The 15,937-nt window shown below is 44.4% G+C and overlaps 1 protein-coding gene across 2 annotated transcripts in view; it reads right to left on the bottom strand.

The window, feature by feature from the left end:
• Positions 1 to 273: 273 nt before the first annotated feature.
• BARX2 (BARX homeobox 2) overlaps positions 274 to 15,937 on the bottom strand; it is a 53,362-nt gene continuing 37,698 nt past the window's right edge. For both annotated transcript variants that reach the window (XM_084611936.1, XM_084611935.1), the window contains 3 exons: positions 10,538 to 10,835; positions 3,271 to 3,355; positions 274 to 1,516 (listed from right to left, as the gene is read on the bottom strand). In XM_084611936.1, coding sequence (XP_084468062.1) covers positions 1,265 to 1,516; positions 3,271 to 3,355; positions 10,538 to 10,835 — 635 coding nt within the window. In that variant the 3' untranslated portion in view covers positions 274 to 1,264. The remainder of the gene's footprint in view (positions 1,517 to 3,270; positions 3,356 to 10,537; positions 10,836 to 15,937) is intronic.

Here is a 15,937-nt window from a genome sequence, read left to right as displayed (position 1 = left end):
CATATAAAAGGGGAGGAGAGGTGTAAAGGGGCCCTAAATGCCATATCTGTCTGGTGGAGGATCCTCCCAGCACAGGAACGTGAAGACAGCTGTAAAGCTTCCCCCTCACTCTCCGAGGACCACCTTGGTCCTGACGCTGCCTCTGCTGACACTGCCTGACTCTGTCTGTGCTAGTGTGACACACAGAAGAAATCCTCTGTCTAGGATTTGGAAGAGAAATGACACGGAGTCTTATTTATATATTTAATTTTTAATTAAAAAATAAAGGTTATTTTAATACATCTCTTGCAGCCTTCGGGCAAAATGCACCCTCAACAAGACTTTAGGAAACACGATGCATATCTAGTCTTGGCACACAGGTCTTAAAAACAAATGCGAACTTTCTTCAGCCGCTTCTTAACTCCATTACTTTCCCCTAACCCTGAAAACATTTAAATGCTTCTTGGGGGGGAAAAAAAAATACAAACCCTACAATAATTAGAAATGGGTCTGAAGCAAAAATCCCAGTTCTGGAGCAGCTTGAAATCCAAACTGTGATCTCAATCCAGATTTTACCCAGTGGCCTTTACCTTTATAAAGGTTTGCCCCACAACCCAGATCTGATCACCTCAAACCTCCAGGAGAGATCTGAAATCTGAACCATGACCTGGGTCTGAATCTTGCACCTATCTTTATAATGGGCTGAACCAAAACCCTAGGTCTGTGCATCCTCCAAAAAACTGTTTCGCTTGGGCCCATGCCTAACAGAAATAAGTGCTGGTTAAATGAGAAATCGTGCTGTAAAAGTTCCCCTGTTCCTGGCAGTCACTGCCTTGAGGCCAGACTAAGTGCTCTGTCCATTTCTACCTTAAAAGGCAAAGATACGGCCAAGCGAACACACCGAACCCTCCAAGATGGTCATATCACTACACAACCACCTCCCACGGCATGAAAGGAACCCTGGGCTTTTCCTGATTCTCCAGGCTGTCTCACATTTCTAGACACAGTTTCTTCGGAAGATAGCAGTAAAGTACTCAGGCCCCCTTGTTATCTGCAGGAAGGACTTACACATGCTGTTGGGAAGGGAAAGACTATCACCATATGCATTGGGTTTCTTTGTTCCAAGGTGGCCCATGCTGGTTGATTCCCAATGGCACAAAGTGCACAAGCTCCTGACTTATACACAAGGTCTTTTTGTTTTATTTATTTATTTATGTTTTTTTTCTCTTTCCTTTTTCTGTGTTTTTTTTTTCCTTTTCTTTTTTTTTTTTCTGTTTTTCCTCTTTTAACTTGAGGGCGTCGTCTCCTCTGGGGAGGGCTCCACTGTGTGCTCCGGAGACTTTCCTGTCTCCAAGGAGACTTCAGGCTTCTCCTCTGTCAATTCAGGCTCTTCTGGGGCCTGAGATGTCTCGAATATCTGCCTCTGAACTTGGCTGTTCATCTTTTCCTCTGCCTCAATCTCTTCTGAGGTGGGGATGGAGTTTTTCTTCGGGCGGCCTTTGGGCTTTGTCGGAGCTTCCTGTCCACCTTTCAGTACCTGGAACAAAGATAATAAGTGTTTGGACCATTCTGAACTGCACTGGTGTCTGCCATCCAAGTTCCTGATGGTACTTTTAACATTAGGATAAAATCTATCCCTGTTCAAAGAGCGGGCCCAAGGTTTAGGCACCCTTACCTCCTACTCCGGACTCAAGTAGAACTTAAGTGATGCGTAGGCCTTGTGGGGCTTAAATGGGGCTTAATTAATTTAAATGGAGGCAAGTACAAACCCAGAAAACACTAATATCTCAGACTCTATGTAGGGTCCTGAGTTCAAGGCGGGTTGTAAAGGGGTCTCAGTATAGGGTTGCCAACTTCCTGACCCAACAAAACCAAACACCCTTGCACCGCCTCTTCTCCAAGGCCCCACCCTGCTCATACCATCTTCCCCCCTTCCCTCTGTCGCTCGCTCTCCTGCATCCTCACTCACTTGCTCATTTTCACCAGGCTGGGGAGGACTTGGGAGGGACCCAACTCTCAATGCAGCACATGTACAGGCTTGTCCAAAATTCAGCTCCCTTACTGAGATTTTCTTTTCATTCTTAGCTTAAGTAACAACAATCAAACCTCCGCCTGAGTTTCCAAAGTGAATTTTTTTCCTCCCTTCAGCTCTCTCTTGTCTCTTAGAGACTCAATTCTTTTTACTCCTGCTTTGGAACTAATGAGACCCACCTGGTCTTCCTACCAGGATGAGTCAGCAAAATAGCTCTGCCACCTCTATTATCTCCATTTTGCATACAGTGGAACTGGGGCAAAGAGAGGAAGCAACTTGCCTAAGGTCATGCAGCGAGTCAGTGACGGAACCAGAATGGAACTAATGGGACCTGACTGCCCTTCCTTTCCTCTAATACAATACAGGACAGACACAGTGTTGTCATTATTGTAGCTGGAGTGATGTATTGGACAAGTAGAAAAGGAGTACTTGTGGCACCTTAGAGACTAACCAATTTATTTGAGCATGAGCTTTCGTGAGCTACAGCTCACTTCATCAGATGTAGTGAGCTGTAGCTCACGAAAGCTCATGCTCAAATAAATTGGTTAGTCTCTAAGGTGCCACAAGTACTCCTTTTCTTTTTGCGAATACAGACTAACACGGCTGTTACTCTGAAACCCGTATTGGACAAGTGGGCATTCTAGATGTTTTTTGAAGGACAGGGAGGAGGCTTGGTGTACACTAACTGAGAAACTGCATGTAAAGGCTTGAAGTTGGGAATGCATGAAGGAGATAAAGGGAAAAGTCAGGAGAGAAATGTGGGCAGACCATAGGGAGCAGGAGCAGGTGTACAGGAAGAGTTGGAGGCAGGGTCAGAGTTAAAGACAGCTTTAAAAGTGAGAAGCAGGGACATCACTTATCAAAGCTGGACTTAGCTTCATTGAGTTGAAGTCTCTTTATGATCCAGGTGCACCCCCAATTCCCACAAGCAATAAAGACCCCAGGGTTGCCAAAAAATGAAAAGGGAGAAATTTCTGCTCCTCCCCCTTTTGTCCCTTTGCTTTGAATCCGCACTGCTATCCATGGCCAGTCTTACCCAACATACATTCAGCCATGTGAGCTTTTGAGCAACCAGTTAGCAGTAACAAACTGAACTTTAAAATTCTGGACCAGATCCTCAGCTGGTGTAAATCAGCATAGCTTCATCGGCAGAATTTATGCCAAAGACTTCCAAATGTACACCCAGATTTACTCCAGCTCAGGATTCATCTCTCTGACATTAGATTGGAGGCCTGGTTGGGAACCTTTTGATCTCTTACCATTTTCTTCCACTTCATCCTGCGGTTCTGGTACCAAGTCTTCACCTGGAGCTGAGTCAGCCCCAGTGACTGGGCAAGGTCCAGCCTAGAAGACAAGAGATACAGAGACTTGACAAAGGAAATGAGTCCAGATGCACTGCAGTAGCCAATCCCTGATTGTATCCTGTAGAGAGAATGGGGGGCTCACATACAGCGAAGTAAATTCCAGAAAAAGATCGCTATCAGCTTCTCCTAACTCGTCTTTTCTCTCCAGTTCAGAGGAGAATTACAAATCAGTATAAACAGTCATGATCCAAATTTAGGATCCAAAGAAGTATGGTCTTATGGAGGAAGCAAGAATGGTTTTGTGGTTATGACGCAGAATAGGGAGAGAGGAAGAGATGGAAACAGACCAGCTATCCTATGTGTTTTGTTGGGCAAGTGAACGAGGACAAAAGTTCAGTCATCCAGCTGGAGACAACTTGGCCCTGACATTCAGCACCTCTGAAAATCAGGCCTTAGGTGTCTCAAGACAGCACCCAAGAATTCACACCCAAAATCAGAGGCCACCTTTGAAAATTTTGGCTGCCTTTATTGTGCTTCACTTTCTCTATATATAGACTGGAGATAAGGATGCTTTCTAACCTCAAAAAGGTGTTGTGTGTCTGAATTTATTAATTTGCTGATATTACAGTGATGAGAGCTCTAGAAATGCCTATAAATAAATTTGTGTGTGTTGGGCCTTCCGGGGAGCTACAGTAGACAGCACAAATGCTTATCCTAACTTATCCGGGCCAAACCTCCAAATCTGTAATGGTTCCTTTATGACTATTAATCTATTTATTTCTTTACAAAGCCTGAGATCTGGAGAGCCTGGGCCAAATTCATCCCTGATGAAATTCCTTTATTTGTCACTTAAGTGAGAACAAATCTCGACCTAGTGGTGCAGTGGAGCTGCATTCAGGATGAATTTGGCCTTATGTGATTCAGAAATTCTAAGTAGAGCTGGGCAAATGTTCTGCAACAATGTGAAGCCATGCAAAACTCAGATGGGTTCAGGTGCAAACATGGAGTTGCATCTAAACATATTTTAGGTCCTGTGAACTTTCTTTTTGTAGCCCCTGAAACAACATGTTGTATGTCCCTGAAACAGCTTTGGAAACACATTTTCCAAAGCTGAGTTTTTCATAACAAAAGTTGTGATCCAACTGGATAGATAGTGGGGACAGTCACACACACCTATATTCAAATACCCTAACAAACAAACCCGCACGTGCTTTCCCCACTTTGGGACCCCTTTGCAGTTAAAGGGGCTGATTTTCCATCACCTTATATCACTCACCATACTGAATAGCTGGGGTATTGAAGTCAAAAGAGCTACATGGATGAGTTTGGGAGATCAGAATCAAGCCCACAGGTTCCAGACATTATCCCATCTGCACTCCTTGGCTTCTAATTAGCCATGCGACTAAGTAGCTCACCATGCCCCTCAATGTAGCCCCCGTCAAAGGACACAAGAGTGAGTGCAGATCTCAATCCATGCCCTTGCCACTGCGTTACCAACTCATGAGCTCACATGGGAAATATGTCTGTTTGACAAACTCCTGCCAGGAAGCCTGTGTCTTGTCACACCTAGATTACCTGTAACCTTTACAACCTCTCTCCGTGTGCATTAGCCTAGGAAACCAAAGAAACAAATAGAGAGAGAGAGAGAGAAAGGAAGAGCTAGGGGAGCAGAGATTGCTCATCAGCCTTGGTCATGTACAAAGTCAAGAAACCTTCATGTCTCTAATTAATTCAGCAGCCAAGACTGCTTTGATTGATGGTGTCACTCAGCTGGTCACATGAGGCAGTGCTGAGCCAGTCAGCACAACACCTGAGCCTTAGGGGATAGAGAATCATGCCAAATGGGCCAGATATCAAAAGAGCCCAGCATGCTGGGTACTGAGCTCTTTCAAAAAAAAACCATGGCGTAGGAGTCACTATGGGAGCTAGTTAAAATTTGACCCCATTTAGATGCTTAGATGGGGGTTGCACTCATTTGAAAACCTGTCCTTGATTGTGGGTCCTAAGTGTTTGAAAATCTGGCCCAATGTGACCTGTGCTTTGGTGACATGAGTCATCAGATGAAAAAAATAGGCATATAGCTTAGAGGCAGGCTTGGCAGAATTCCATATGTATTTTTTTTCTTTTGACAGATAATATTTATTTGTAAGCTTTTTGTATTGTTAATCAATTTAAATTTTCACAGTTGCAGAAAATTATGGGGGGGGGGGGAGGGCCAGGCAAAAGGGGGCAGTCACACAATCATAATTTAAATGACAGATGTTGTCAAGATTCAAAAAGCTAAAGCTTTATAAATGTCAAGATCACGTCAAAATATACAAAGTAAAATGTCCTGAATCAAACGATAAAAAGTTCTCTAGCAGGATTTTTCTTACTTTGTCTATCTCTAAATTTTGTTTATTATCTATGGCGGGGGGTGGGGTAGGGGGGATTTAGTCAGTTTGTGTGTGTACAGTGAAAACAACATTCACTGACTGATAAAAATCTAATCCTTCCAACCTTAGGCCTTAAAAATTGTTTAAACTAGGGGTTGGTGACACATGGGGTTTAAGGTTTTGTGAACCTCTCAAACACTTTCTTTAGGTTTGCAAAGCTACTCTGTGTTGGCAACCTTTTCTCCTGTAATTTAAACCAACAATTTTCTCCCCACACACCCCAACACATGGGTAATTCAAGTTCTTTAAAACAAACCAAAAAAACCCCTCCTTTTCTTTTTTCGCTAACGAGAGGCACGTGTAACGCGTTTGGCACAGAATAAACCCAAAAAGTTAGGCTGACATGATATGTAAATCTCAAATCACTTTGTAAATAATAATACACCAAGCTTCAGAACTCCTTACATGAGGTAAGTCAGTAGTTACAAAAAGGGAAACTGAGGCACAGAGCGGTGTGGCAATTTGTCCAAGATTACCATACAACACGTTAGAAACGGAGCCTGAAACAAAATTCAAGTGTCCTAGCTTCCACACCAATGAGGTGTCCATTGGAAAACACTTCACAGAGCCACATTGCCTCAAAGGGTAGTCTCAGATCTCCTTTGTGAGGGTTCCAGACAAACAGCAGTCAAACAAGCCTAATTCAGTATAACTAGAGCTGATCAGGAAACCCAGACACTTCTCCCCCTCTTTTTTTTTTTGTTACTTTTTCTATCTTTTTTCCACTGGGAAAATTGGGGGGTGGAGTAAAAAGTATGTGAAATGGGAATGAAAACAAATTTCACACTTTTTTCCAACTGAAAACAAATTGGAAAATAATGAAAAAGTACATGAACATTTTAGAAAACAGTTAAAAATGTGAAAAGTGGGTTTTTTCCTCACTTTCATTTGCTTTTTTTTACCTTTGCTCCCTTTTTCTAATGTAAAAAAAAAAAGAGAGAGAAATGGGTAAAACTTCCCCAATCCAAAAGCTGAAAATGAACAGCTGAAATGTTTTATTTCCCAAACCTGAAAGGAAACTACATTTTAAGTGAAAATGAACATGTCATTTAGACATACATTGATTCAAAATGAAACAAAAATGTTCATTCAACTTAAAACGTTACCGTTTTAGGGGTCACCAAATGAAATGAATAGGCAGCAAGTTTAAAACAAACAAAAGGAAGCGTTTCTTCACACAACGCACAATCAACCTGTGGAACTCTTTATGAGGATGTTGTGAAGGCCAAGACTATAATAGGGTTCAAAAAAGAACTAGATAAGTTCATGGAGGATATGCCCATCAATGGCTATTAGCCAGGATGGGCAAGGATGGTGTCCCTAGCCTCCGTTTGCCAGAAGCTGGGAATGGGCGACAGGGGATGGAACACTTGATGATTCCCTGCTCTGTTCATTCCCTCTGGGGCACCTGGCATCGGCCACTGTTGGAAGACAGGATACTGGGCTAGATGGACCTTTGGTCTGACTCGATAGCTCAGTGGTTTGAGCATTGGCCTGCTAAACCCAGGGTTGTGAGTTCAATCCTTGAGAGGGCCATTTAGGGATCTGGTGCAAAAATTGGGGATTGATCCTGCTTTGAGCAGGGGGTTGGACTAGATGACCTCCTGAGGTCCCTTCCAACCATGAGATTCTATGAATATGGCCATTCTTATGTCATTTTTGTTTTAGTTTTTGGAAAACAAAACACACTGATTTCAAAATGAATATTTGGGGGTTACGTTTTCCAGTCAGAAATCGGAACAATTAATTAAAATTTCCCTGTGGAAAATTTCAGTTTCACCAAAACCATATTTTCCAAAGGGGAAATTGTAAGGTATAAACATCTCAACCAGCTCTAAATATAAACATAAACAGTATTGGTCAAGAGACACTCAGGGAGAGATTGTGACCTTCCCTACTGGTGGCTGCAGTGAGGCTGTTGCTCAGCAAACCCAGCTCCCCATTACACCTCTTATTTATGGCCTAGTCACAGTCACGGTCCTCTATGTTCCCTGAGGGCAAAGACTGCTCCAGTCTAGTGCTCATAGTGGAACTAGCTTCTCTAGAGGGGTTGGGTAATGGGCAGGTTTCTGCCTACACACCCACACCCACACCTGCACTAGCCAGTGGAAATGAGCCAGCATGGGAGAGGGAAAACACGCTGTGCCCTTTCAAAGGGTGAAGCAGGGGGAAATGCTTTGCTCTCTATTCCTTGCATGTATCTCTCTGCATAAATACATGCTGCTATGCACATGTATTGAGCCCTCTCTTTATATAATGCGCGCAGTATGTGGTTTCCATTCATTCATTCTATTCAGGTCACCTTTGATCCTGGGAAAAGTTAGCCTTAATCGAATCCGGTCTTCTGCCCAAGTCCTCCACCAATGGCAAAGTCATCTTTCTCAGTCCAGAAGACGTCACAGTTCAACTAGAGAGAGCTCAGCACCACAACGACTGAGCAGCCCTTCTGCTACCTCTGCTTTTTCCACTTTAAGGAACGTTTTTGTCCTGTGTCTTTTTAAAGTAGTCGTGATAGGCAATGCCATGGGAGACACTCTCCCCTCAGTGCAGAAAGCCCTTGCTAGTCACGGCCAAAGTGTCCTCCAACCAGCCCTTGCCATGCATCACTGTGCCCTGATCCATTTGAAATGAATAGAAGTAAACTAGGGAGGAGCCAGATATAGTTTCCAGGATGCTGGCTGTCCCCTCGCCTTGGAAAAGCTACTGTAGTTCAGAGACAGTCTTTAGTATTTAAAGACAATGTTAAAGGTACCCGATGAAGCAGTGTGTAAATGGAGATCACGTTTCTTTACGGGAGTCATACATGCACTTTGCACTGGGGTCAATGACTGCACTTAGTGCTAGCCACTGGAGAATCAGGCCCCCGATGTGCGACTTACACGACCATATACATCACTGCTGACAGTTCAGCCTAGAGGTCTGGGGATTTGTTTATAAACAAACTAGGGAAATGCAACCGAGATGGAGCTACTATAAGATGGGTAAAACACTTGTTGGAAAACCATTCCCAGAGAGTAGTTATCAGTGGTTCACAGTCATGCTGGAAGGGCATGAGTGGGGTCCCGCAGGGACTGGTTCTGGGTCCAGTTCTGTTCAATATCTTCATCAATGATTTAGATAATGGCGTAGAGAGTACACTTATAATGTTTGTGGATGATACCAAAGTGGGAGGGGTTGCAAGTGCTTTGGAGGATAGGATTAAAATTCAAAATGATCTGGACAGACTGGAGAAATGGTCTGAAGTAAATAGAATGAAATTCAATAAGGACAAATGCAAAGTACTTCATTTAGGAAGGAACAAATCAGTTGCACACATACAAAATGGGAAATGACTGCCTCAGAAGGAGTACTACGGAAAGGGAACTGGGGATCATAGTGGATCACAAACTTAATGAGTCAACAGTGTAGCACTGTTGCAAAAAAAGTGAACATCATTCTGGGATGTATTAGCAGGAGTGTTGTAAGCAAAACACGAGAAGTAATTCTTCCGCTCTACTCCACGTTGATTAGGCCTCAACTGGAATATTGTGTCCAGTTCTGGGCATCACATTTCTGGAAAGATGTGGACAAACTGGAAAAAGTCCAGGGAAGAGCAACAAAAATTATTAAAGGTCTAGGAAACATGACCTATGAGGGAAGATTGAAAAAATTGGGTTTGTTTAGTCTGGAGAAGAGAAGACTGAGAGGGGACATGAAAACAGTTTTCAGGTACATAAAAGGTTGTTAAAGGGGGAGGGAGAAGAATTATTCTTCTTAACCTCTGAGGATAGGACAAGAAGCAATGGGTTTAAATGGCAGCAAAGGAGGTTTAGGATGGACATTAGGAAAAACTTCCTAAATGTCAGGGTGGTTAAACACTGGAATAAATTGCCTAGAGAGGTTGTGGAATCTCCATCACTGGAGACTTTTAAGAGCAGGTTGGACAAACACCTGTCAGGAATGGTCTAGAGCAGTGGTTCCCAAACTTGTTCTGCCGCTCGTGCAGGGAAAGCCCTTGGCGGGCCGGGCCGGTTTGTTTACCTGCCGCGTCTGCAGGTTCGGCCGATCGCGGCTCCCAGTGGCCGTGGTTCGCTGCTCCACGCCAATGGGAGCTGCTTAAAGCGGCGGCCAGTATGTCCCTCGCTCCATGCCGCTTCCAGCAGCTCCCATTGGCCTGGAGCAGCGAACCGCAGCCACTGGGAGCTGAGATCGGCCGAACCTGTGGACGCGGCAGGTAAACAAACCGGCCTGGCCCGCCAGGGGCTTTCCCTGCACAAGCGGCGGAACAAGTTTGGGAACCACTGCTCTAGATAATACTTAATTCTGCCATGAGTGCAGGGGACTGGACTAGATGACCTCTTGAGGTCCCTTCCAGTTCTATGAGTCTGTGATTTCACTCACCTGCTCAAGGCTGCACTGGGCCCTATATTCTCCTCTGTGAGCTCAGAGTTTTACCTATGTTTCCTCTGGTTTTCTGAGAGTCATGTATGTAAATCCCCTGTAGATGGCTCGGTCTCATAGGGTACACCTACACAGCAAGCAAGATTCTGCAGCCGCAAGTCTCAGAGCCCAGGTTTACAGACTCAGGTTTACACTACAGCACAAAAAATATCTGTGTAGACATTCGGGCTCCAGCTCTGAAGCCTACCCCCATTCCTAGAGCTCAGGCTCCACACAGATATTTTTAGCACTGTAGCATGAGCCCGGATTTGCAACTCACAGTTGCAGGCTTCTTCCCTAAGGGTCATGGCCCTGCAGCCACTTTCCCAGCCTTACCCCCAGTCACACCCCAATCCCGTTCCTCTGACCTGTCTGGCGTGGACAGATACTTCTGCTTTTGGAATTTCTTCTCCAGCCCCATCAGTTGGAGTTCTGTGAAGATGGTCCGGCTTCGGCGAGGCTTTTTCAACCGCGGGGTGGGCTGCTCCCCTTCTGACTCGCTGCTGGCATGAGTTTCGCTGGCTGGTGTCTCCGCGCTGGTGGCTCCCAAGGAGGAGTGGGGTGACAGTGCTCGGGAGCTGGGAGCTGCAGGGACAAGGTGAGGGACCACAGAGGGCTGCCGGGTGATGACGGAGATGAGAGGATATGCCCTCAGAGATGGGGACCCTAGGAGGGAGGAGAGAAGGGAAGTACAGTTCAGTGGCAGAATTGTTTAGTGGATAGTGCCCTGGACTGGGAGTCAGGAGACCTGGTTTTCATTCCTGGCTCTGCTGCTAACCTTCTGTGTGACGTTCTTTAGCAAGACACTTCCCCTCTTTGGGCTTCTGTTTCTTCCCTTCCCCCCACACCCCGCCCCCTGCCTCGCACCCCCCAGGCCCCCGCTTCGTCTGTCTCATCTATTCACATTGTAAGACCCTTGAGGCAAGGAGTGTCTTCTACTGTGTGTTTGCCGAGTTGCCTTCTCTAGGTGCGACTGTAATACAACTAATAAATAATCTATTCAGTCATGAGCAGAGCGGGGCCAAACCTTTCAGATGAGTAGAGTCTAATTAGTCCAAAAAAATGCAGTTGGAGATGACCCAAAACTATTTGCAAATTCAAATCAAACTGGGCAAACAGATTTAGCCAAAACAATCAGGGGGGAGGTTTTTGGTTTTTTTTTTACATCTGAAACGTTTCATTTAGACACTTTCAAAAATGAAACATTTTGATTTTTCATTTCAAAACAAGATTTAATTTCTAAATGTAATTAGATCTATTTAAATAAAAAGGTTAAAAAAAATCCAAAAACTAAAACATAAAAAAAACAAAATATTGTCTTGGGTCGACCCGATATGATGATTTTTTTCTTGGATTGTTAGGTTCGGCCACCAAACCGAAAAAAACAATTGTTTGCTCAGTTCTAGCCGTGAGTGATCTATGCAGTAGAGGTGGTTCAGTTTACCATGTAGTTTCGCTGAGAGATGAAATCAAACCAAACTTTATGCCCATCAGTCATTTAATCTGTGCAACTTTCCTTCTCTGTCAGCACCGAATGAATCCCTAGAAATGGGCCCACACTGAACCATCAGGGTTGTACTAACCCTCAGAACTAGGAAGACGTTCAGCTCTGGCTCAAGCACCAATCTTTGTGGCTCGGGGGCCATTCTGGAACATCAAATCCAAACATGCCCAAACGCTCGTGGAAGTTCTGATTCCGACCCAGGCTTCCCAACCCAGGCTTGAGTCTACTTCAGCAGCATCCCAGGTCCTAAGCCCTATAAATCAGGCATCCTCTTACACCTTTGTACAGTGAAACTGGACCAATTTGTGGGGAATGTGTGTTTCATTGTGATGCGATAGGAACAAGAAATGTTGGGTCACGAATCCTGGATTCGATTCACTGCTTTACAGCTGACTTGCTGTGTGATCTTGGGCAAGTCACATCATTTTTCTGTGCCTCAGTTTCCCCATTAGTAACACTGGAATAATAATCCTTACCTCAGAGCTAAGACTTACCTAAGGTTTAATTAATGATTGTAAAGTGCTTTGAGATCTTTAGACAAATGGTGCTCTAGAAAGGCCAGGTATGAGTACCATCATTGGGCCAGATTGTGAACCTCTTACTGCTACTGATGAGCACCTGTTTACACAAGCAGTTCTGTGGATCTCATTGGGCCTAGTATGAGCAACTGTTCACCATTGAAAGTAAGGGGCTGACCATCTGGCTCAGAGAATGAGCAATCACGTTACAAATGCTGTTAAAAGCCTGTGAGTTTCTCTCTTTCTGGATAAATTATCCTTTCAGAATCTCATTGTTCATGCAACCAGGATTAGATTCTATTATTGTCCTCTGAGCTAGAGGACAGGGGTGTCAGACGTAATCAGTCATGCTCCCCATGGTGAGTAGCGCAGAGCAGGCCAAAGAATAAGCCTGCACTTAGCAGCTCAATAATCAAAAATTACATAATCATGGTGAAGTCTTAAAAAAGGCAGTTCTAAGAAAGATGGCTGAATTTAGTCATATCTGACTAAATGATTGCAGTGCTATCCAAACCCCTCCAGTAGCTGCAGCGATCTACAAAACCCAGCTGATTGCTGTGATCTCTACCACTATTTTTCCCTTCACATCAAAACTTTATTCAATTTCAAACAAAAACAAAACCTGAAATCCAAGAGAAGACAAGACAAGAATTTACCAACAACCATTAACTGGTGTAATAGGAAAAAACAGTGATGTTTTGTTTCTATGGATCCTTTGGCACCTCATGACAACGGTGATTTACAAATCCACCAGCTCGCTGGGCCAAATTCTGCCCCAATTTACCCCCCAATGGCTGTACAAAGAGTAAGTTTAGGTACAACTCAGCCCTTCACTTTCCAGTGCCCAGTGTCTTGAATTCTGCCTTCACTGATACTTCCGCAGCCTCATTGACACCAGCTGGGTTGCATGGGAGTAACTTAGGGCAGAACCTCGCCCACTGCATTGGAACCATCTTGCCAGGAGACCACTGCCATTTCTTTCTCTGCCACTGTGGTTTATGAACGGCGATGTGCTCGCCCCCAGCCTGCAGCCTCCTTTGTGCCAGTTACACCAGGGCAAACAAGCTGCAGGGCCCCCCACTTGGAGAATACCCCCAATTCAGGAGGCCCTCTGCAGGAACCATGGGGCCAACTCTACCCCTGCCCTGCCTGGCAGGAAGTCCTGGCACAGGGGATGATATTGGGTGGGACCAAAGACATGTTGGTGGAGTGGCTGGGTGGCAGTCCTAAGCCTTGTCCTGCTGCTATGATCCATGGGGGCCATAGCAGCTGGGCTATAATAGGGCAGCCTCAAGGGCCCCTACCAGCCTCCATCAGGCTCAGGATAGGGAGAGGGCAAGCACAATCCCTTGTGCCAACACAGGAATGGATATGGCCCACTCTATCTCCTACTCCAATATCAGGAGATCTTGGTTAACAGCTTCCCAACCCTGGTACAGAGCTCAAGACCTCCCTGCTCTGCTGCAGGGCTCACACTCCAAATCTTTTCTCATAGCCCAAAATACCATTCCTATTCTTGCACATAAGTGGCTTTTGGCCACAGCCAGACATCTCACTGATACTTTCTCCCTTACACCCCTGCGTGTTTCCAGTGTAGCAGGGAAGAAACCACAAGATTGTTAAAGAGCAATAGATCACCCAAGCTCAGAAACTTCTGAAGGGCTCCAGCTGATTGAAACCTTGAGAGGGAAGCATTTTTACAAAGGACTGGCCTGTAGGAAGCTTAGCAAAGGGTATTTTATAGCAGAGCAATCAGCATTCTTCTTTGGGTTAGGGGTGGCACATGGGGCTGCACAGTGGGAGAACTAGAACAGCTTCCAGAGCTAGGAAAAACTCAGACATCAGGGATTGTTCTTTAGACTGCCGAAAGCTACTTATGTAAGAGGAATATGTAGAGGGGAAAGGGGAATCTCCTTCCTTGTACCATGATCACTGGCCTATGTGTATGTTTATTATTGTAGTGTTAGGTGTGCAGAGTAAGACACAATTGATGAATGCTGGGAAGCACAAGGAACCAGATTTCACGAGAAATGGTTCCAGATCTTCAAGTACTCAGTCCCCTCAACTGGGACCATATTTCTAAGTGCTTAACTCCCATTTAAGCCCCTAAATAAGAGATGTATTTTCCAAAGTGTTCAGCACCCAGCAGATCCTGTTGTGACACATCTAGCCAGATTTTCAAAAGAGCTCAGCACCTTTTTATTTTGGTCTCTATACAGAAGCACGCACTTACTTTGGAAAATCTGGTCTGTTACCCATGCTTGCTGTGTTGCAAGTCAGGATTTGCTATTGTCAGGCTGCTCAAGAGTGCTAGGCAGTAAGCAGCTTGTTAGAGCCATTGGCTCTAACTATTTTCTATTCATTTATTATTTAGGAATATTAAAAAAAACTGTAGATCAAATATTGGGCCAAACAATTGTAGCAGCATCTCTTTAATTGACCATTATTAATAATAATAATAAATAATAATTTATTATTTGTATTTCCATAGCCTCTAGGGGTCCTATTCATAGTTCAGGAATCCATTGTGCTAGGTGCTGTACAAACATAGCACAAAAAGATGGTCTCTGCCCCAATGAAAGCTTCTTTCTAGGTATACTCAGTCCTGTCTTGGCATGGGGAATGGGCTAGATGATCTCTTGAGGTCCTTTCCAGCCCTACATTTCTATAATTCAGTGAAGATGCCTCATCTTCACTCCAGCACCTGACAAGGTTTCTCAGATTTCTCATCCCTAGTTCTGAAGGAATAAGGAGAATTTGCCATGCAGGATGTTTGAGAGATACAGCAAGGAGAGCACTCAGAAAGATACTTGGGATCTGAGACTACCTTACACTGTCTGAGGGAAGGTTACAGTTACAGAAATGGGCCAAAGTCTATGATCCTTGGTCTCCTCTTTCACTGGTTTAAATCAGGGATAGCAGCATTGTAGCCAGAAGAGTGACATGGTTGAGACTTTCAAAGGAGCCTTAGAGAGTTAGGCACCCAACTCCCAAAATCCCAGCCATACAGGTGTAAGTGAGGCGTTGAGGAGGCCCCATGGGTCTGACTAGCTAGATACATTTATAGAGCATTGATCACTGAGGAATCTAGGCTCTAGATCATAAAGTAAAAAGCTAGGGTACAAACTGATCTGAATCTAGATACCTCAAAGATTGGGGGTGTTTGGATACAAAGCCCTTCCTGTTCTGTCTAGATATACCATTGATAATGTTTCAGTCACTATTGTATCTAGATTCCATTCGCACGATTCAAATCCAAACACAGTTCTGGATTTCAAACACCCCTAAGTTTGGATCCAGATATAGATTCTGAACATCCCAGAGTTCAACAGTGCTTGGATCCTTCTCTAGACAGACACAGTAATTGTGGAAATGAAGCAATTTCTTAATCTACAACAAATTAAATATTGGCAAATGGCTCCGTCTGCTCAGTGCTGTCATGACTTGCTCAGTCTCAAACGTAAAGGAGCTGAGACAGCTGTTTTTCCACTCGGTAGCTCTGTCTTACTGAACAGTTTCAGTTGGATACAGACTATAGACTTTCCCATATCACTGTACCCAACACCAACAACAGTTGGACTGTCCCTGAAGTGACCAGATGTTAAGGCTGATTTATCCACGGGTTGTCATATAATAATAATACTTTGCATTTCTATAGCACTTTTCGTCTGAGCATTTCCAAGTGTTTTTAAAAGAAATCAGTCAAGCCTCACAGTGTCCCTATGAGATGAATGACTAATATTGTG

Source organism: Lepidochelys olivacea (genome assembly GCF_965140295.1).
Source record: "Lepidochelys olivacea isolate rLepOli2 genome assembly, chromosome: 22".
Taxonomy (NCBI): Eukaryota; Metazoa; Chordata; order Testudines; family Cheloniidae; genus Lepidochelys; species Lepidochelys olivacea.
This window is presented reverse-complemented; position numbering and strand designations above follow the sequence as displayed.